The sequence below is a fragment of the Pyrenophora tritici-repentis genome, chromosome 7, assembly GCF_003171515.1.
Source record: "Pyrenophora tritici-repentis strain M4 chromosome 7, whole genome shotgun sequence".
Lineage (NCBI taxonomy): Eukaryota > Fungi > Ascomycota > Dothideomycetes > Pleosporales > Pleosporaceae > Pyrenophora > Pyrenophora tritici-repentis.
The window spans coordinates 328,050-348,085 of record NC_089396.1 but is presented as its reverse complement, the minus strand read 5'-3'; the positions used below and the strand labels follow the sequence as shown (position 1 = coordinate 348,085).

General features: G+C 51.2%; 8 protein-coding genes across 8 annotated transcripts; 4 read left to right on the top strand and 4 right to left on the bottom strand.

Moving 5' to 3' along the window:
- Positions 1-101: 101 nt before the first annotated feature.
- Positions 102-2,205, top strand: PtrM4_125340 (HRD1, HRD ubiquitin ligase complex, ER membrane component; the record flags this gene model as incomplete). The annotated part of the gene is made up of 2 exons (XM_001939625.2): positions 102-405; positions 584-2,205. 2 exons carry the CDS (start codon positions 102-104, stop codon positions 2,203-2,205), a joined length of 1,926 nt encoding a protein of 641 aa, XP_001939660.1.
- Positions 2,206-2,768: 563 nt separating this feature from the next.
- PtrM4_125330 (DUF1421 multi-domain protein) lies at positions 2,769-4,451 on the bottom strand (the record flags this gene model as incomplete). Its single annotated transcript, XM_001939624.2, has 1 exon — positions 2,769-4,451. The coding sequence occupies one exon, from the start codon at positions 4,449-4,451 to the stop codon at positions 2,769-2,771; it is 1,683 nt and encodes a 560-aa protein (XP_001939659.1).
- Positions 4,452-4,883: 432 nt separating this feature from the next.
- PtrM4_125320 (uncharacterized protein) lies at positions 4,884-7,233 on the bottom strand (the record flags this gene model as incomplete). Its single annotated transcript, XM_066108709.1, has 3 exons — positions 4,884-5,716; positions 5,776-6,598; positions 6,649-7,233. The coding sequence occupies 3 exons, from the start codon at positions 7,231-7,233 to the stop codon at positions 4,884-4,886; spliced, it is 2,241 nt and encodes a 746-aa protein (XP_065960701.1).
- A 1,943-nt stretch (positions 7,234-9,176) lies between these two features.
- PtrM4_125310 (uncharacterized protein) lies at positions 9,177-11,354 on the top strand (the record flags this gene model as incomplete). Its single annotated transcript, XM_066108708.1, has 4 exons — positions 9,177-9,442; positions 9,510-9,837; positions 9,889-10,087; positions 10,150-11,354. 4 exons carry the CDS (start codon positions 9,177-9,179, stop codon positions 11,352-11,354), a joined length of 1,998 nt encoding a protein of 665 aa, XP_065960700.1.
- A 179-nt stretch (positions 11,355-11,533) lies between these two features.
- On the bottom strand, positions 11,534-12,872 carry PtrM4_125300 (uncharacterized protein; the record flags this gene model as incomplete). The annotated part of the gene is made up of 3 exons (XM_001939621.2): positions 11,534-12,259; positions 12,308-12,555; positions 12,623-12,872. The coding sequence occupies 3 exons, from the start codon at positions 12,870-12,872 to the stop codon at positions 11,534-11,536; spliced, it is 1,224 nt and encodes a 407-aa protein (XP_001939656.1).
- Positions 12,873-14,012: 1,140 nt separating this feature from the next.
- Positions 14,013-14,724, top strand: PtrM4_125290 (uncharacterized protein; the record flags this gene model as incomplete). The annotated part of the gene is made up of 2 exons (XM_001939620.1): positions 14,013-14,048; positions 14,110-14,724. The coding sequence occupies 2 exons, from the start codon at positions 14,013-14,015 to the stop codon at positions 14,722-14,724; spliced, it is 651 nt and encodes a 216-aa protein (XP_001939655.1).
- A 644-nt stretch (positions 14,725-15,368) lies between these two features.
- On the bottom strand, positions 15,369-16,619 carry PtrM4_125280 (GCD7, Translation initiation factor 2, beta subunit (eIF-2beta)-eIF-5 N-terminal domain protein; the record flags this gene model as incomplete). Its single annotated transcript, XM_001939619.1, has 1 exon — positions 15,369-16,619. One exon carries the CDS (start codon positions 16,617-16,619, stop codon positions 15,369-15,371), a length of 1,251 nt encoding a protein of 416 aa, XP_001939654.1.
- Positions 16,620-17,920: 1,301 nt separating this feature from the next.
- On the top strand, positions 17,921-19,688 carry PtrM4_125270 (ThiM, Hydroxyethylthiazole kinase, sugar kinase family; the record flags this gene model as incomplete). The annotated part of the gene is made up of 4 exons (XM_066108707.1): positions 17,921-18,029; positions 18,119-18,378; positions 18,428-19,629; positions 19,682-19,688. The coding sequence occupies 4 exons, from the start codon at positions 17,921-17,923 to the stop codon at positions 19,686-19,688; spliced, it is 1,578 nt and encodes a 525-aa protein (XP_065960699.1).
- Positions 19,689-20,036: the final 348 nt, after the last annotated feature.

Here is a 20,036-nt window from a genome sequence, read left to right as displayed (position 1 = left end):
TACATAAACGACGGTCCCCGCTCTCTCGACCTGATCATCTTCCCAACTTATGAATCGCGTCGACGAGTCCTACCGCTCCTTCACTTCTAAACACCACACAAATGGCCGAGACGTGTATAGTCTGCCTCGGCGATCTCGTCCACCACGATGTCGGCCCTACCGCCACCGCATCTCCGCTTGCGACCTACCCACTTGAGCATGGCGCCGATGTCCCACACGAACACCATGCCAAGGATAACAAGGCCACTGTAGATTCGACCAATGATGATGAAATGGTCGCACACTTACTGCCATGTGGCCATGACCTTCACAATGACTGTCTCAAGCCCTGGGTCGAACGAGCGAACAGTTGCCCGATATGCCGAGCCAGTTTCAACATGGTCGAGCTCAGCGCACGCGTTGGAGGTATGTCAGTCCTGGATGTTACGTAGCTTTTCGGTTGTGACGTTGCTGTTGTTGCCTGGTAGTCGCCTGGTAACTGGCTAAATGGTCAGTCGAGCTCAGCATAAACTCTGCCCAGCCCCATAGTGCCGTGCCGCATCAAGTGGCGTACATGTTGAACTACCTGCTGACCTGTAATTAGGCCCCAAGATATCCGAGTACGCCGTGCAAGACAAACAACAAGTCGCCGAAATCGACCCGTCCATGATTATTGAAGATGACTACATACTGGAGGATGATGGAAGTTATGACGCATGCATGGTCTGTGACGAGTTCGGTGACTCATCCCAGCTCATGTACTGCCACAGCTGTGAGCAGCTATGCCATGTCTTCTGCGCGGGTCTTGACCGCATGCCTACGCGTGGCCCTTGGTATTGCCAGGGCTGTGTCGAGAACCCTGCTCTGCTTGGAGCTGCGTCCCGAAGACGCCCCGCCATCCGGGGCCCTGCTGCTTGGATCAATGGCCGAAGTCGCGTACCACGCCACAACCAAGCCCCTGACGAATGGGTTGGAGTTTGGCAGAGTGTATGGGACCGTCTACAGTTTGATATCGAATTTCCATTCGACGAAGAAGAGCAGTCAGAAAATCAATCCGACATCACGCGGCGCGAAGACCGTAGATGGGAGGAGCGTATGCGCGTAGCGCGGCGAGCAGGAGCAGGCAATCGTTTCCAGATCGCCGCCGACAATGTAGTGACTAACCGACGGCGCAACTCCAACCTCACTGCACGAACTACCAATCGCACATTGCATCGCGAGCCCCCAAAGACACCGAAAGACCCGGAGTCACAAGAAGAGTTACGTGCATGGAACCAGTTTGAGAAAGCGCGCGAACAACTTGCACAAACGGACGCACAACCTGCACCTAGTGTGGCAAGCACTAGCAGTAGACGGGGACGCAAGCGGAAGTCTGTCGACTATTCCCCTTCTGATAATGAGCCTTGCGAGCAAAAACCGGAACGCAAGCTCAAGCGTCCTCGAACTCGCATGCTCATTGACCCAGGAGAATCATCGTCGGCTGCTGCTCGTCGCAATACTGCGACGCATGCCCCCGCTGCTGCCTCCTCACCCACAGCGGCTCAAAATGGGGAGGCATCTGCCCCAGCCCCCGGATTTCTGCAGTCGCTTCTCCAGGAAGTGGAGGTTGACCGGTTTGCCGAACGAGATAAGGAGATTGCCGCCCCCCAACCTCGGCGAATCATCGTTGAACGCGCGTGTTCGCCTCCTCACTCATCGCCTGGGTTGTCGCCTGTATACCAGCAGCCTCGTGGCATGACTACCCCGCCGCCTCTGAACCTCACTCGTACTGCATCACCTGCAGCACTGAAAGATCAGCAGCCGTCACCTACTTACTCGCCTTACTCTCCTGCCGATGACGATCGTCCGAGCCGTCGCCGGCTCGCGCATCGCTCTGCTGCTGGGCTTAGCAGTCCGCCCCGTTCAAAGGATTCTTCGCCTACCCGACCCGCACTTTCCTACTCTACCAAGGCTGAGTTGCAACGCATGGTGACGGCTGTGTTAAAGCCACTTTATTTGAAGAAGGAAGTCACAAAACAAGAGTATACAGACGTCAATCGTGACGTGTCGCGTTTGTTATATGAAAAAGTGGGAGAGGCTGGTGCCGATGCACTTGCAGATCAGGACACCAGGGAGAAATGGCAAAAAATGGCTAGTAATGAGGTGGATGCCGCAGTGAAAGGTCTCCGTACAGCTGGGGCTGCGCTATCCCCTGCTGCCGATGATTCTGCTTCTTCATCTTCGTAGTATGCATCGCGTTGTGTCGATGCTGATGCACTGGGGCGTTTGTATGGCGAACATGGCCATGTGCCATAGCAATACGGTTGTTTTTGGGAGGAAAGGAATCATGATACCATGGGCTTCAGTTCTTTTGCATATATGGAGTTTCGAGATTATTCATATATTAGGTAGCATTGTTTTAGCGAGGAGAACATGGTGGTTTTGTCATTTAGAATCGGGGACTCCCTTCGACTTTTTCACTTTCACCAAATCACTTCTACAGTATGATCGTCTCAAACTCATCGTTATGTCGCAAACGATGATCCTACACGATCATAATGTAGAAGCAATTTGGTGAAAGTGAAAACTATTTTTATAGGCTGTTTTGTGACAAGTTGGGAGCTAGATACAATCAATCTTCACAACTTGCCTATCAGACTTGCTCATGGCACACAGTCATCGAAAATTTGTTCTATTGTATGCATCACACACATTGGAATTCATATACGGATAGAGGGGCGACAAGGTATTATGCCAATCTTCTTACTCACACCAATCAAAGCCCGTAGTGATCACGACCCAAGTCTGCTCTAATAGTCCTGTCTCCGATACTCACCCTCGCGATACTCTCGCGGAGGGTAACCCGGTTGTCCGGAGCCATGTTGCTGGTACCCCTGCTGAGGCGGCGGGGGGTACTGTTGCTGCTCTGACGATCTGTACTCCGGGGGAGCTTGTTGGTGGTAAGACTGCGGAGGCGGTGCATATTGATCTTGTCTGTTGTAGTCTTGAGGCGGATAGCCTTGCTGAGGAGCATGATGTTCTGGGCGGTAGTCTTGCGACTGGTATTGTTGCTTGTTCTGGTAGCGTGGCGGCTCATCATAGCCTTGCTGGGGAGGAGGAGCCGTGTGCTGTTGCTGTGATTGTCCTCCACCCATGTGCTGAGAGTTCGACGTCGGATCGCCTACACTGACATTCTCGTTTCCAATGTCGTCTGGTACGTTGATCTTGACATCAGGGAGGTATCGCTGCACCTTCTGCTCGACCATTGCCTGCACGAAGACCCAGCTTTCGCGCTCGAATTTGCGGTGGCCACCGTTCACGACACCCAGGATACTTTCACGCAGTGTCTCTTGTACTTTGCGTACTAAATCGCGGATTTTCCCAAGCAGCTTGGCTTTGATGTCATCGCCAAAGCCGCGGTCAGCAGGACCGGATGCATCGCGGTCGAGCTGGGAGTCGAACGGATTGCCGCCGAAGATCTTCTCAAGCGGGCGTTGGAACTGGTCGGGCAGGAGTTCAAAGAGTTGCTTCTCGATCTCGCCAAGGACTTTGCGGAATTCAAGACGCACTTCACGGTGGACTTTAGCAAGACCGGTGCTGAGCTTGTCGCTAATGACGCGGGAGAAACCTCCACTGCCACCTTCGCCATCGCGATTGGCTTCGTCGATACCGCGAGAGGACTCTTCGTGGCCGCTCTTCTTGCTACCGAATAGACTTCCTAAGCCTTTGACAAGATCGCCAACTTGCTCTGCAATCTCGGCTTTGGCACCGTCGCCCAGATCACGGGTACTTGTGTTACCGCGCAGCCAGCGCTTGATGTGATCTAGAGCGATACGCGTGAACTGTTCAGCAATAGGTGCATGTTGCGAGCGCAGCTTTTCGCCGACAGTCTGCTTGATTTCCGGGCTTATGAGTCGCGCCTTCTCCTCTGGATTCTGCGACGCATCCTTGATGGTGCTACTAATCATACCAAGCACACCACCAATTTCAAAAGACTGGCCTCCCTTGGATCCTCGTTCATCGAGCTGCTCTTGTACGATGTTGAGTGCAGAGGAAAGGAAGCCCCGCGCTCCAGAGGAAAAGTCGCCTCCCCCTCCTTCTAGAGATCTGCTCTGCTCATTGCCGCCTCTGCTTCCTTCTGTGAGATTGAAGATTTCGCGGAGATCACCGCCTGCATCTTCAGAGATCTGGCCAAAACCCCTGGTCAATTTGGCAATCTCGTCTGCAAAGGGTAGTGATTGCCCGCCATAAGCATCTGGCGCTGCGTCATTGAGGTTCCAGGGCCCCGAGCGGCTGCCACCCGACGAAGAAGGTCTGTCCTTGTTGAAGAGTGAGCGAAAGGCGTCGATAACTTGTGTCTCGAGGCTGTCGATGGTCTTTTGTTGGAATGTCTCCAGCTCAGAAGCAATGCGGGGCTGGATCTGAGGCGCCAGCGAGTCGACGTAATCGTCAACCTTTTGCATCAACACCTCGGGGATCCCGCGAGATGACATTTTGGCGTGATTTATGTATCGATCTAGTAGGTAATGTGTGTAAGGGGGCCGTAAATAGTATACGTCATCAATGTAGGTAGGTGAGTGATTGTTTGTAGTGGAGAGTCGGTTACGTGGCTGGTGACGAGTGGCGTCATGGCTGCAGCTTAACTAGGGCCAATCAAAAGGCACCTGCCGTGTTTCCTTTTCCTTCCAAGCTTGCCGCGAGGCACCGTTTGGTGGGTATAGATAGATATGGCTATTCCACCGGGATAAATTTAGTCATTCTAGTTGGATACGAGATACGTTGCAATCACAGAAGTAGACTACTCATGATATCGAAGTACTCCCTGAGTAGCAGAGCCCTTCCATCATCACACAAATAAATTGAAGAATGATAATAAAATTGTTACAGCAAAACAGTAAGAACGAGACGTTCTCGATTGTAATAACCTAATCACTGGAAGAAGTATTGTCCTTGTCCGAATCGCTGCGCACATCTTTCCTCGACTTGCCCTTCTTCACTGCCTTGCGCTTCTTTCGATCTTTCTCCGAATCATGCTGGCTGCGGTCTGTTTTGTGTTCGCTATCGGACTGGTCTACGTCTGAGCTAGAATACCGCGTCTTCTTAGCTTTGGATTTCGACTTTTTCGACTCTTCTTTGGACTTCTTGCGTCTACTGTAGTGGTCGCTTTCTGAAGAACTTTCGCTACTTGAGCTACTGTCAGAGTCGCGGTCGCGTCGTTTGTCACGTCTTCGACCTTTAGAGCTGTGGTATCTATCGACGCGCAAGCCTTCTCGCTGTGCAATGAGAGCGTAGATGTCGGCATCGACGTCTTCACCATTGGTGAGAACCTCCGTCAGATATTCATCAAAGTGATTACTGGTCTCAGCAACCTTTTTGAAATGTGTAGCATTGAGTTTTGGCCGCTCCATAGTGCCTGGCTTGCTGTTGCGGAACTCCCAGTTTGCCAAAGCTAGCGCGGTCTGGAAGGCGTTCTTGATCTGCCGTCCATTCCAACGTCGAGACTTTTTCTTCTCGTTGACCTGCCAGTGTTTACGGTAGAATTTCTTGATCCCGGCTTCATCAATGTCGACGTCAACATCCTGTGCTTCCTGGAGTCGCCGAAGGTTCATCTTCCAAATCTGACTAGTGGACTCCTCATCCAGAGGCGGGTAGTAGAGGCTTATGTGAATGCGAGACCGAAACGCTTCATCGAAGGATCCGACACGGTTCGTCGTTAGTACGAGCACGCCATCGTAGTACTCCAGTACTCTTAGGAAAACTTCCGACATGATTAGCTGACTGGCTACAACAAACACAGAGAGTGATATTTCGCCTTACCAGACACAAGCGAGTTGCGCTTTAGTTGATCATGAGAGCGTTTTGCCAGGAAGACATCAGCCTCATCCAAGAGCAGCATGCAACCCCACTTCGATGCGAGACTGAAATATTCCTCTAGACGCTTCTCGACTACACCCGGCTCCAAGCCCAGATCACCACACGTGATTGGGAATAGGGGTCTTCCAAGCTGGACAGCAACACACTCTGCTGTAGATGTCTTACCCACTCCAGGTACTCCGTGCAGCAGTATAATCACCCCTTTTCCTTTGTCACGCACGAGGTCTATGGAAATGTCATTACCTACTTTCGACGTGCTTGGCTGCTGGCTTGGGGAGGTTGATGATTGTGACCGGAGTTGCTTCGTCTGATTGCTTACAAGAGCCTGCAAAAGTGTTTTGTGTGTTTTCGGTAAGACGAGGTCGTTGAATGCCGTTGTGGTGTTTTGGAGCGTACGTAAGCTATGATCATGGTCCCTGATTCGGGCCACGTGGAAGGCGTGCCACCTTCGCTCCTGTAAAGCATATCCGTATATTCTAGGTGTCATCAGAGCATAATGGTCAGTGCTCAACTCTTCCTTGGCAGTGAATCCCAGAAGTTTGGTCGAACGAACAAAGGCGGATCTTGCGTTGATATCAAAATCTGCGTCCCTGCTTATGCCATTACATCTGTAGCAATCCGGATCCTTGCAATCAGTGAACAACTCTGCAAATTCCCAATCTGTAGGTCTCTCGATAACGCCTCGTCCAAAAGATGCCTCATAGTCATATGTCTTCCTCAAGCTCTCGATTCCGGCCTTGTGGTCGAGGATGATCTCACTATCTACCTAGATACTGTTAGTGGCGTCTTAGTGATAGTGACCCGGCTTTCTCTTACCTCTTTCAGAGGGGTCAACTCAATCAAGGAAGAGCGATCATTGCCAATTCCCGCCGTTGTTTCCCGTATAGTAAATCCTCTGTAGATTTTGGATGTACTGGCCTGTAAACTGACCAGCCTTTTTCCTTGGTCAGTCAAGGAATCCAAGAGGCTCGAGTGATCCGGCATGAGCGATAACGGGATCAACTCCAACGAATCCACTTGTTTGGAACCAGTATAGTCATATGCAATCCAGGCTTGATCGCGAGCTCCGTAGTTGATCCCGTCGTAATCGATGTAGAAGCAGTCGAGGATGAGTGGCGAGACTGCCGGGGAAACGACGTTGAGGCCTGGTTCCCAAACAGACGACCGGTAAGGACGAAGCGAACTTGGGTCACCTTCACGCTCCACATGCACTTCGCCTAGTGGTCGTCCCCCTGTAACATGGAGTACACGATATACTCTTTGCTTTGTTTTGTTTATCTTGGGATTGGATACAACAATGTCACCCGGTTTGTAAAGATGCCACAGATCTTCATATGCGATTCCCCTCTCCGGCAACGATCCCTCTTTAATTTTCTGGCGCAGATGAAAAATGCTTTGCATGTCTTGGTCCAGAACTTCAACGAGACATCTCAGAAGAGCTCTATGAACAAGATGTTGCTGGAATTCTTTCTCGAACCTCGCTTCGGTGTCTTCCTTGCTGTCGTCGTCTTGCCCGTCATCGGTGTAGAGACCACGGCGAGTGCCTGTTATATCTCTGACGTCCACGTCAGTGTGCTCTGAACGAACGATGATGCTGTCTTGCTCAGTCCAAATGACCTGGTGTTCATGTTGTTCCGTGTATCTCCAATAAGCGTCCCGTATCGCTGCTTCATAGGTGATAAGGCCTTTATACGGCCGTCTAAAAGTAGTGTATGTGGGATTCAAGCGCCACTGAGCTTCACTACTGAGAATTGCGGCCAGTTTTTCAGAGTTGATGATGATACGGGTTGGAGAAGCGTACTGCCAGGGGTGCGCATAGGCAGCTGATTTGTTGTCGATACCAGCACAGTCAAGCACCTCTTTTTCGCTGTACAAAACAATGATTGCAGAATTTTCGACTTCATCATCGACGTTGCGTTTGACATTGCAAATTTGTTTGTAGAGTATGCGGCATACTTTAGGTATTTCGGCTTTCGCTCGTTTCGGCACGGGGAGTGTAGAAGCAGACAAAGCTAGAGGAGCAGCAGGCGGACCTAAATGTGACGGTATTGAACTTGATCATAAGTAAGCTTGTGCTGTGTACTATGACTAATAACGCACCGTTTGGTTTTGAGTGTATTGAGCTCCTCCTCTATTTGAACTAGACGTTTCACGAGCTCATCCATGTATCCGGCACTCTTTCGACTATCATCTTCATGATTTGGCTCCCTGTGAGAGCTGTTATGCTGCTCAACTTTAAGGCCACCGAGGCTTGGCGTCGACTTAACAGAAGTTTCTGCTGGCGTTCCCATCTTGACTATTTCGTATCCCGAGTCAACCGAGCGAGCAGATTGTTCCTCATCAGAACTCTTTATTGTAGTACGCTTTTGAAGTTCATTGAGGGTCTCCGTCTCGAACTTGAGCTGCGGAAAAGTGTGCTGAGAATGGCTGTGAGAAGTGGATAGATTATAGAATCATCTCACTGTCCAAATACAAGTAGGCATCACGGTTTGGGTGCTAAAAGATCACACCTATGTGCAGTAGTACGAATAATGGTGGATCGGATCGCGCATATGATACCTAGCCATGCTGATCGACGCGAACAGTTGTATGCTCTGATAGGTCGAACAATCTAAACTGGGGCATATTGATGGAGGCTATGTGAGTACACAGCCAGTACGGCCAAGACTCCACTCCTGCGAAGAATTCGTATCCTTGTGTGATTGGTGTCTTCTAGGCGCCAAAGCTGTCGGAATGTGGCGTGGCACCATGCATGTTGGGCAATGACCAGGATCGGATTACCCCACTACTTCGATCGTTCTACAAAACATTTTTTCCGGTCAAAGACGTGGCATCGCTCACTGCAGTCTTTTATGTCGTTTTGTGATGGCGGAATTCGACCATAGAGACCGAAGGTACCAAGTTGCTTAGATTAGTCGTCATAGGTAGGGTGGTGCGCCCGGGCGTTATCCTAAGTTGATCGCTAACTACTACCTAGGTAGATAGCCGAAGGACCACCTTCAGCCTACCTACAGCACCCAAAGCTTTTGATGCCGGTATCAGCATGCAGCCTGCAGTCTCAGCTAGACCCCGCCCCCAATCCTTCGTCCGGTGGCAGAGCAGGTAACATGGGGGCCAAAATACCCACCTACAGGGTTCGTAACCCACAGCCCTCTGGTGCTACATAGAAGCTCGTGGAGGCAATGACGGGATGCAACAGCACCGCGCATAATATTGTGCTGCGGCCGTTGTTCTTCTTCCCATATCCATTGTATCTAATTGCCTTTTCTGCGTCTGTGAACTCATATCCTGCTCATCACCACCAGGGGCGTAAATAACCATTTGCGAAGTTTACTGGAAACGAAATGTCTGCACCCGATACAAGTACAGCACTGGGCGCAGTTGAGAAGCCCACTCAGCCCGAGCCTTTGAGAGCGGTAGTGGAAGCATACGTTCCCAATCACCTCGATACGACAACACACCCATCACATGATTCTATCCAGCAAGAAGCACGGGAACCCGGCGGTAGATCGATACCAGTCATTTCTGTGGAGAGGCCAACGCCTTTTGTGAGCTCTGGAACTCTTTGCGATGTGACGGATGACGACCCGGAAGATGATGAACCTTCCCTGTGAGTTGCTCTGTGGCCATCCTTGGCCTACAGACGTGTTTAAGTGCCACTTAACTAACAAAAACAGTGAAGATTTCTATCGGGATGTTGGCGAAGAATCACTGCGCTTGACGCAAGCGATGGAAGAGTACGAGAAAGTTATCAGTGTAGATGGCAAGAGGAAAAAGAGAGATTCAGTGCTCAGCAAGAACTTACATACTTGGGAAGAGGTACTGAAAGAAGTTGAGGGCGCATCCGATCGATATAATGAGCCAGATGGCATCTGGGGAAAGATCAGAAAGGCTTTCAGGAAGTCTGCAGACAAGGCTGACATAGCGTCAGCGTGGCTGGCTTTGCTACCAAATCAGTCAGAGTACTTCTCTATCTTATGCGGTGGTCTCAAACTCATCATAGGTGTGAGTATATATCATGACTCACATCATTCGCCCAGCTAACAAGATCGTTAGGCCGCTTCGCGATTGAACCGCGTGCGAGATGACATCGCAAAAGCCCTGATTGAAATACCGCATATACTATCCTGCACACATCGAGCACAGAACATCTTCAACAAGTCGAAAGAGCTGCGCCAAGCCAGCGCTTATTTGTTCGTTGCCATTATATCAGTTCTGCAGCACATACTCGTATACTTCAAAGAAAAGTCTTTAAGTAAGTCACAATGCCACGTTTCACCACACCATTGAGGACGGTTAGTCACACTCATGACTCAGAGAAAGCTATAAAAGCTCTAGTCCAGCAAAGTGACTACGAACAACGTTTAACTGAGGCAATCGACACGCTCGGAACTCGATCTTCCCAATTCGACCGTGTTGCTCGTACCTGCGGCCTCGAAGAAATCCACTACATACGATCAGAAATGCATGAAGTCCGCGTCGACATGGATCGCATAAAGACCGAGGTTCATCAACACATAAACCTCGCGCGCGAAGAATCGTACGCACAGAGCCAAAAAATGGAGTATAGACTTCAGAGTTATATGGCCCAAGCGATCCAGTCATTAGGCCACTCTTTAGCCAGCGGCAACGTCACAGCTCAAGATCTCCAGTTGCCACTATCGCCGATCAAGAAATCTCGGTCGGCGCGTGAGTTGAGAAAACATCGTAACAACTTGCAGCAAGCGCTGCTAGATAAGTTGGATTACGACGCCGCTATGACAGAGTCGGACCTACAAAACAGCACACCCAACGTGTGGCGGTTACCCAAACCAGCCCAAGATCGCATCCTCGCCATTGTCCGACACCACAAGTTCAAGTCTTGGTTGACTGACACGGGATCATCAGTGTTTTTTCTGAATGGTCACTACATCGCCCATGGATCTATGCGCCAGTGTCCTACATCATTTGTATGCGCCAAGCTAGCAGCTATGCCGTGGAAAATAGAAGCTGAAAAAGAGCCATCATCACGACACCCTCCTCTCCGCACCATCACCATTTCATTCTTCTGTGCCCAGCATCTCCACCGCGACGACGAATATAAAGGCCCTCGAGGCATCATGAAAAGCTTGATCGCCCAGCTACTAGTCAGCTACGACTTTGACACCCAAGTCATAGGCGCACTAGACGAAGAAGACTTTGAGTATACGGAATCGCTCTGCGACGCATTCAAGCTACTCGTCGACAGCTTATCCGCGGAAATAGTGCTCATGTGCACTATCGACGCCATCACCGAATACGAAGAGAGTGAGCGCTACAAGAGAAGAGTAGGAGATGTGGTTAAGGCACTGGCGAAACTTGCATATGAAGATGAGGAACGAAAATGTACTTTCAAACTCTTCCTTACCTGTCCACGAGTTTCGAGAAAGTATGGTGGGAAGGTTGGCAACGGTACTGTGGTTACGATGCCGGAAAGGGTTGAGTCTCAGGGAAACTTTACAACGCAGAAATGGGATTACTATCTTGGTACAGGGACGCCGTGAATACAAGCATATTAGTGTGGCAATGTGAGAAACTATGGATACAAATTGTATGGAGGCGGGTTATAGGATAAATTTCGTAGATGCTTTGATAGTAATATTTGATTCATGAATAATGGTATCGTCCAAACCAGCTCTCTCATAGGTTCCCTCATACACCCTCCATCATGATACACGGGACACTAAACAATCGCCTCAGGTCTCTCAACCCTCCTCTTCGCCGTGCCCACACCCGCATGCCCCTTCTCCTGGCCCCTCCCCAACCAAGGCTTCAGCGCCTCCCCCACCATACTCTGTCTCAAAAAGTAAATAACTTGACCCACGATGATCAACACAAAAGCAATGGGATACATCCAATGGATGCTCAGCCCAAACACTTTCACGCCAATAGCCACGCCCCAGAAACTGCCAGTCAAGAGCGAAATATTGAAAAACGCCGCGGAACTAAGGCGAAACAAGACAGGTGCCAGGGAGTAAAAAAGCGACAGAATAAACGTATACCCCGTCAAATACCCACCCACTTTGGCATTCCAATGCGCCGACCTAAACGCCGCACGATCGAAAATGCCTGCTTGTGTCCCATTAATAAACATGCCCCAAAAGGCCAACTGGCCCACGACCTCATACAGCGGGCGTTCAGAAACCAGCCACTCCTCAAACACATTGCTAAGGCCGTAGAAGGTGGCACCGAGCAGGGCGAAGAGGTCGCCCTTGACGGGGCTGGAGGCGCCAAAGTTGTTTGCGCCCGTGATGTGGTCTGAGCCGAAGATTACGCCAAGGCCGCCGATGCAGAGGAGGATGCCGAGAATTTGTGTGTAGTGGTAGCGGACGCGGAGGAAGAGGAAGGATATTATTACTACGACGGCGATGGCCCAGAAGTTGATGAGTTGGGCGGATAGGATGGTCGTCTGGAGTATTGTGTTAGCAAAGATTTAGTTGGTAAGAGTTGGACTTACGTAGCGGTATGCGAGTACAATGAAGTAGTTTCCCTCGACGTCCATGAACGCAAGGATAAAGTACCGCCATCCGTCTTTCAGGATAAGCCGTGTCCATTTCTTGAATCCGTATTTATACAGCGTATACGACGTGTAAATTATGTTGAGCAAGACGTAGTTGAAGAAGGATTGGAAGGCAGGAATCGATGTTCCCTCGTTTGAAAGGAGCGAAGATAGCGTATTCGTGCCTGTGATGCAGACGGCCAGAACTATACGTTCATATTAGCAATTACTCTTTACTTCCCAAACTACCCATTACGGCGGGGAGTTACATACCCTGTCCCAAAAGAAGTGTAATCCAAAACTGCTTCGTCTTGAGATACTGGAACCACTGTCCTTTTGTCTGCGCATCTCGCTCCAGAACCTCATTCTCGGTTGCGATGCCTCCATTATGAGACTCATTTTCAGATGTCACATATGTGCCTGTGCCAGCTTTGTTGTCGGTGACCTCGGTTCCATAGTGTCCGTGATGATGCGCATCTGGGACGACGACGCCCTCAGCGGGGTAAGCTTGGATAGGGTTCATGTTGGTAGTGCCAGGTTCGCTTCCCAAGGCTGATCACACCGAGATCGACGTTGAACAAGTCCGAAAAAGCCGCGAACAAGCTTATCGCAGAGAACCAAAGATGGAGCTTTTCGCAACCAACGTGAGCGCAAAACTCCAAAGTCGCTCACGGTGGAAAGGATATTGGCAAGTGTTGCCGGAATGATAGTTGGTAGCTGAGACCAAGGGAAACCGCGGGGGGATACCACGGCGTTATAAGCTGAAGCCCTGGAGCCCACCACCCATCACTGCCGCGCTCACAAGACGCGCTGCTCCACCACCCACGACCTTGCGCCATGGTGAAAAAAAGTGTGCTCGGCCCGCTGTCCAGAGCATGGGCGCGCCGCTTGGTCTTGTCTCGGTGGGGTAAAGCTTCGGAGACTAAGCCATGGGTCTTGTGGAGATCGGACGACGAGAACGTGCCTCGTGCGCGTGGTGCTAGTCTAGGCGAGGCCCGAAAATTCCTTTTTCTGTGGCGCTTTTGTGGATGGAAATGTGTAAGACGGCTGACCGTGTTAACACGTTGTTGTGCGAGCGAGCCATTGAGCTTGTGATTATGGTATTGAGGTGTGTATCAGTTGATAAGAGTAGGTTGGACGTTGTTCATCGTCGTTACACATATTTCTCGCCTAGGTATCGGATTCGGTCAATGACATGGGGCATGCAACTCGCAATGTCTATGTAGTTACACTTCTCACCTCCAACGACACATGTCATATACGTCTGTTGAAATACGTGCGAAAGATTTTAAAGTAATGAGGGTCTTTTTTTGGGAAAGAGTGTGTCTAGGTTGAATCCCCCGAATAATAGTTTAAAGCATAAAAAACACAGACTGGCGTATGAGCTATGAGAAGAGATAATCCTTTTACATATTGAGGCCGTCCATCATAGATCGATGATACAGTCACTGTGCCTCACCGGCTACGGCTAACCACGTATACTTGGCCTACCTCATACCCCCCTTGGCAATCCTACCGACCAACAACGACTCCATCTACACATACGCGAAGGAAGATAATCTCCGTTCGTCCCTGTCAACAAAAACAAAGCCATAGAATCCATCTATACAGTCCGTCTACAAACCCCAACTCCACCTTACAGTATCAAAGAAACAACCCAACCATGCAATCAATACTACCAACTGGTTCAGCAACGCACGTACGCACACCACCGCATCCAGACATACACACCAGAAAAGCCACACTAACCCCCCTTACAGCATCTAAATCTAAACCTAACCCCAGATCTACAAACCCGTCGCCCATACACCCTCCTCATAGCCATCTCCACACCACCACCAAACTCCCCAACAATCATCAGCTACTGGGGTCCACCGTCCAGCCCCTCACGCTCGCACATGCAACTGCAAACGCCACTAACAGTCGCCCAAGTGCAATTAATCGCTTCCTACGACTTCGGCCTCGTACACATCCAAGCTAGCGAAAGTATCTGTCTGGCAAACTTCCTCCACTGTCAACTTGAATCTCTGCAAACGTCATCGCACGATGCACAGATGGTATCGAAGCTCGTCGCGCATTTACACAGCCTAAACGCCGGTTCTGGTTCTGACGATACTGTCAAAGTAAACATCCTAACCATCACCGTCCTCGGCGACAAGAGCGAAACCGACAATCTAACCCCCCAAGACCGTAAACTACTCTGGAAATGGGCGAAACCCCAAAGTGAATACCGAGAAAAAGGCTTCTGGAACCATAGTTTGACACAAGTGCTTGAGAATGCGGAGTGGAATGCTGGCAAGGGAGTTTTGGTGTTTGTCAAGGCGGTAGAGGAGGAGGAGTATGAGAGGGTAGTCAAGGGGGAGATGAAGATGTGAAGTGGGGTAGTTTGTCTTTTTTGGGGGGTTGTTGGTTTATAACATGTTGGGCGATTCGTATGGCATCTAGCCCATGTTTCCACTTCCATACTATTCACATTATACATTAAGGTTGACCAAGCATAGACTAGCGTCTTCGTGATATATGCGGCTTACTGCTAGCTTAGTCTTCCTAGCTGCTTTTGTATCGTTCGGCAGATATTATCTCTCGCCACGGTCGTGCAGAAACTTTGCAAAGTGCAGCATGGTGGGCCCGAACACCTGGTAAGGAGTTCGTTCTGACAGCGGCGAACCCATGGGTAGTGGGGCAGATATGCAAAGTACGTGTCTCAATGCTCTCTCATCAGAATCATACACGAGCCCTTTTGGTCCATGAGGAGCGGCACAAAACACTGTTTGGAGACTTCAATGAACCAGCTATACAGCTGTACCAGTGCAATCATCACCTGGCTACAGTCACATGATGGGATGAGGGACGGTGTAATACGCAAATTTTCTATTGGCTAGGTAGAGCGGAGAGAAGAATGCATGCGAAGAACAGGAAGCAAGAAAGCAACGCAGTTGTAAGGACAGTCAACAGTTGGTCGATCAGCGTACTTTTACCATTCGCATATCACCACAGTAACGTCGTACTATGGTGTGACCTAGTCAGAGTCGTCCTCCTCATCACTGTCGGCAGTCTCGAGCCAAGTCTTGAACTGCTCGGCAGACTTGCGGACAGTCTTGCTGACCTTGAGGTCAACGTACCTCTTGCTGGCCTTGGAGCACCATGCCTTGAGCTGCTCCTCCGAGACAAGGTCGTTCTCGTAGATCTTGAGCAAGATGGCCGAGACTTGGGGGATGAGCTCAGGCTTATCGTTGCCGACGAAACGCTCAATGCCACCGAGGAAGGCCTTCTCGTGCTTGTCCGAAGTAATCATCTTCTTAAGCATAGGGGCGCGACCCTCAATCTGCTTGACAATCTTCTCAGTGAAGAGCGTCTGGGGGATGACAGTAAGGGTGCGGTGCTTGGTCTCGATGCCGAGCTCCTTGGCCTTGACGTAGATGTCGACGTTGTCGAGGTTCTCAACACCACCCTTCTCAGCACCAGTGTCGATGATCCACTTGCCAAAGGTATCGTAGCTGGAACCACCCTCATCCTCGTCTTCGATGACAAGGGCACGCTTGAGGTCGTCAGGGAGGTCCTGGGCACGGGCCCTGATGGCGGCCTCTGAGGTATCGATGGACCATTCCACCTCCTTGGCGTCCTCGTCCTCAATCTCCTTGGCGCCCTCGTTGATCTGGCGAGTAAGCTCGTCGTCGCTACCAGCCTCAAGGGCGAGGTCGCCATCGTCACCGTTTTCCTCAGCGCTGTCGCCAGGGCTGCCACCGTCGGGGGAGGTAGCCTCGCCACGAGCCTCGGCCTCCTTGCGGGCACGACGCTCGGCCTTCTTGCTGGACTTGTCCTTCTTGCCCTTCTTGGGCTCGTTCTTGAGGATGAAAGAGCTAAGCTTCAAGCGAGGGTCGACGTCGGAGATCTTTCCGCAGGCCTTGCAGTCAAGCGTGATGTTTGCGTCCTTGATGTGGACATCGGTCTCTGGGTTCTTGCACTTCTTGCAGAGGACAAACTTGGAAATGAAGCCGTCGAGATAGTCTTGCAGCTTGCTGGCGTCGTGGGTGCCGTTGATGATCCAACGGTCGTCGTTGGGGCTAGTGTTGGTCTGGGCTCCAAGCTCGAAGCCAAAGTACTTGATGACGTGAGCGGGCGGGCGGGCGAGAGATTGAGCCACGCTGCTCAGGTTGACGATGACGGTCTTGATGCCGTTACCTTTGCCTTCAATCTTGGACTGGATACGCTCCATCTTGTAGCGGTAGAAGGGGTCGGTGACATCGCGGCGGATGTTGACGGTAGCCATGGTGACGGTGGTGCGGGGGGCTGGTGGTTGAAGAGTTTACTTGAGTTGCAGCGGACAGAGGGACGCGGTCGGGTCAGGTAGGTTGACGAGGGCCGATAGAGACATGCGCAGATGCCGTCTCTGGTGTTTGGTTGTGGGTTGTGTGTGACTCGGGGTCAAGAGGGGCACTGGATTAGCCGTTGGTCTGGTGTATGGTACTGCTCGGTATCCGCATACAGCGAAATTTTTGCAGTTTGGGGGGAGGTTCGACTCGGAAGGCGTAGCGTTGGCGCGAATACATATACTCCTGTTGGCTTCGGCGACTCTGAGGGGCGGTTTGTACTTGTGGCCTTGAGGCGAAGGTGGCGGTTTGTGCAGGTCGCGGGCGGGCGACTCAGGATGTTTGGCGGATGAGTTCAAATGTGCAGTTGTTGCCAAGTCACTGGGCTAGGCGGGGTGTCTGGATTTTGGGTGTTGCAGAAGGTTGTGTGCGGGACTGAGGTGGAGGGAGGACGTTATATGGGGTCGGCCGATTTAGTTTTTCGGTCTGCCGAGCCACACTAGCGACCTGCACCAAACACCTGCAGCCCCACCCGGTCTACCATCACCCATGGCAAGGACGGTCGTTTGGCCATTGTCGCTGTTAGCCTCCACGTCAGGCACATGAAGCAAGCGGCCTGGGGGTCTCTGTATGCTCCAACAAACAGTGCCGCTTCCACAATACTGTATACGGAACATCCTGCTCACCACGTCACGTGTTTGTCTCAGGCGCCGCTCGGCTTACTACATCGGACAAGCATGAATGTCCGTAGTGCGTACTCGGGTTCCTGCAGTTTGGCTCCTGACAACGAGCATGCCTTTCACCCGTCTCATTTCAGTGTTAGCTGCTAGCGGTTTGCCTACCTGCGGTGCTTCTTTCCCGACGTGGGGGAAGCACTGGCCAGCAATCATCCATCACCTACACGCCATGTCATGGTATTCGAACCATCGAATTCATGGTATAGCCATCTACATGGCTTACTGAAGTCTCCAAACAGCTTTTTGTCCTACACATCAGACACAAAACTACTGCAGTCTTTCTGCAAAAGATCTGACGTGCGCCGTTGCTTGTACAGAAGCGCCACAAAAGCGCCGTTGAGACGCACATCCGACAGCTAGTTTGGAGCATTGTCCTGCGGAACCAATGAAAATCAATCGCGAGCCGCACATGGATTGCGTCATCTTCCGCCGCTCCACGGTTCTCTGGGACGCCCACATTGCAAACTTAGGGACGAGCTCGCGAAAGTCACGCCCATTTCCGTCCAAGCGCCAGGACCGCAAACATGGAAAAGCAAAAAGTAGACTATTCGCTCTACCTCGTGACCGACTCTACAAAAGCCATCCTTGGTTCTAGAGACCTGGTCGATGTGGTAGAGCAAGCTTTGTCTGGAGGTTGGTTTGTCCCAATTACTAGGATGATTATGCTTTTGGCAGAACAATGTTGCAGGCATAACTACATGTGACTGGACTGACATTCCTAGGTGTCACCATCGTCCAATACAGGGATAAGACTTCAGACACTGGCGTTCTCATCTCAATAGCAAAGAAATTACATGAAAAATGCAAAGCACACGGCATCCCCCTTGTCATCAACGACCGCATGGATGTTGCCCTTGCCGTAGGATGCGAAGGTGTACACCTTGGTCAAGATGACATGAACGTAGTCGAAGCCCGGCGCATACTAGGTGACAGCAAGATCATCGGCGCAACTGTATCCTCTATCGAAGAAGCACGGATAGCAGTGAGTCATTCCTACTCTCGACATGAACATGAGCTGATAATCACCATAGGTTGAGCGAGGAGCAGACTACCTAGGCATTGGTACTCTCTACGCCACAAACACCAAAAAGAACACCAAGGACATTATCGGCATCACTGGCATCCGTAAAATCCTTAGATACCTCGATAACGGCACCAAAGCAGAAAAGAACGTCGGAACAGTATGCATAGGCGGCGTCAACGCCTCCAACGTCCAACGCATCACCCACCAACTCCTCGCCCCAACCCCCCTCAACCGCAACCCCAAGACAATTGATGGCGTCGCCGTAGTATCTGCCATAATCGGGTCCCCTTCCCCCAAATCAGCATCCCAACACCTTTCCCAGCTCCTCCACAGCCCACCCCCATTCACCCTGCACTCCACGGCTCCCCATTTCTGGCACGAAAACCCTGAAGATGAGCTCTCCTCTATCTTTCACAAGGCCCTGCAGTGTAAAAAAGCTGTGAAATCGAAGACCCCCTTATCCCACAACATGACCAACCTCGTAGTCCAGAACTTTGCCGCAAACGTTGCCCTCGCCATCGGAGCATCGCCCATCATGGCAAACTACGGTCTCGAAGCCCCGGACCTTGCGCGCCTACAGGGCGGGCTGGTTGTGAACATGGGTACCGTTACCCCCGACGGCCTGCTCAACTACGCACAAGCCGTAGCGGCATACAACGCAGCCGGCGGACCCATCGTCTTCGATCCCGTAGGTGCAGGCGCAACATCCATCCGCCGAGACGCAGTCAAGACGTTAATGAGCGCCGGGTATTTCGATTTAATAAAGGGAAACGAGAGGGAGATATTAACCGTAGCAAAAACTTCTGGGTTGGAAATCCGCCTTCCGTCAGAGGAGGGACAGGACCAACAGCGCGGCGTAGACTCCGGCACCGCACTCCTCAACCTCACCCAACGCGCCTCCCTCGTCGCCCACCTCGCCGCCCGCGAACGCAACATCATCCTTATGACAGGCGCCACGGATATCATATCCGATGGCACACGTACGTATGCTATTGCAAACGGCCACGAGTATCTTGGTCTCATTACCGGGTCGGGGTGTACATTGGGAACCACGTTGTCGGCGTACCTCGCGGCGAACCCAGGCGATAAGCTAATGGCGGCCGTGGCGGGATTGCTGCATTTTGAGATTGCGGCTGAGCGGGCAGCGGCAAGGGAGGAGGTTAGGGGACCCGGGACGTTTGTGCCGGCGTTTTTGGATGAGTTGTGGAGGTATGGGGAGGGCGTTATGGAGGAGGGACTGGGGAATTTGATAAGGGTGGAGTGTATGAAGGATTTGGGTGGTGATGGGTTAGTTAGGGAGGTATGAGGGCAGGGGTGGTGATGATCTTGTCTGGGCTGCTATGTCTATTCAAGACTCTTTTCACTCAACCCAAAGTGAACGTGGTAATTGGTTCCAGTATCATAATCAAAAATACACCACAGCACACCTTGCATCGGGCGCGACAATCCATCAAGAAAAGCAGAAGAAGAAATCTGGGTATTTGTGATTACCAAGAGAAAAGAGAACAGAAATGGAGGGTTGGAAGAGTAATAGTATGGAAGACGCGTTTTCCACACACCAGACCCTGCCGAATGCCACACGGATTACCGTTCGTGACACCACCGCTACCCCAAAA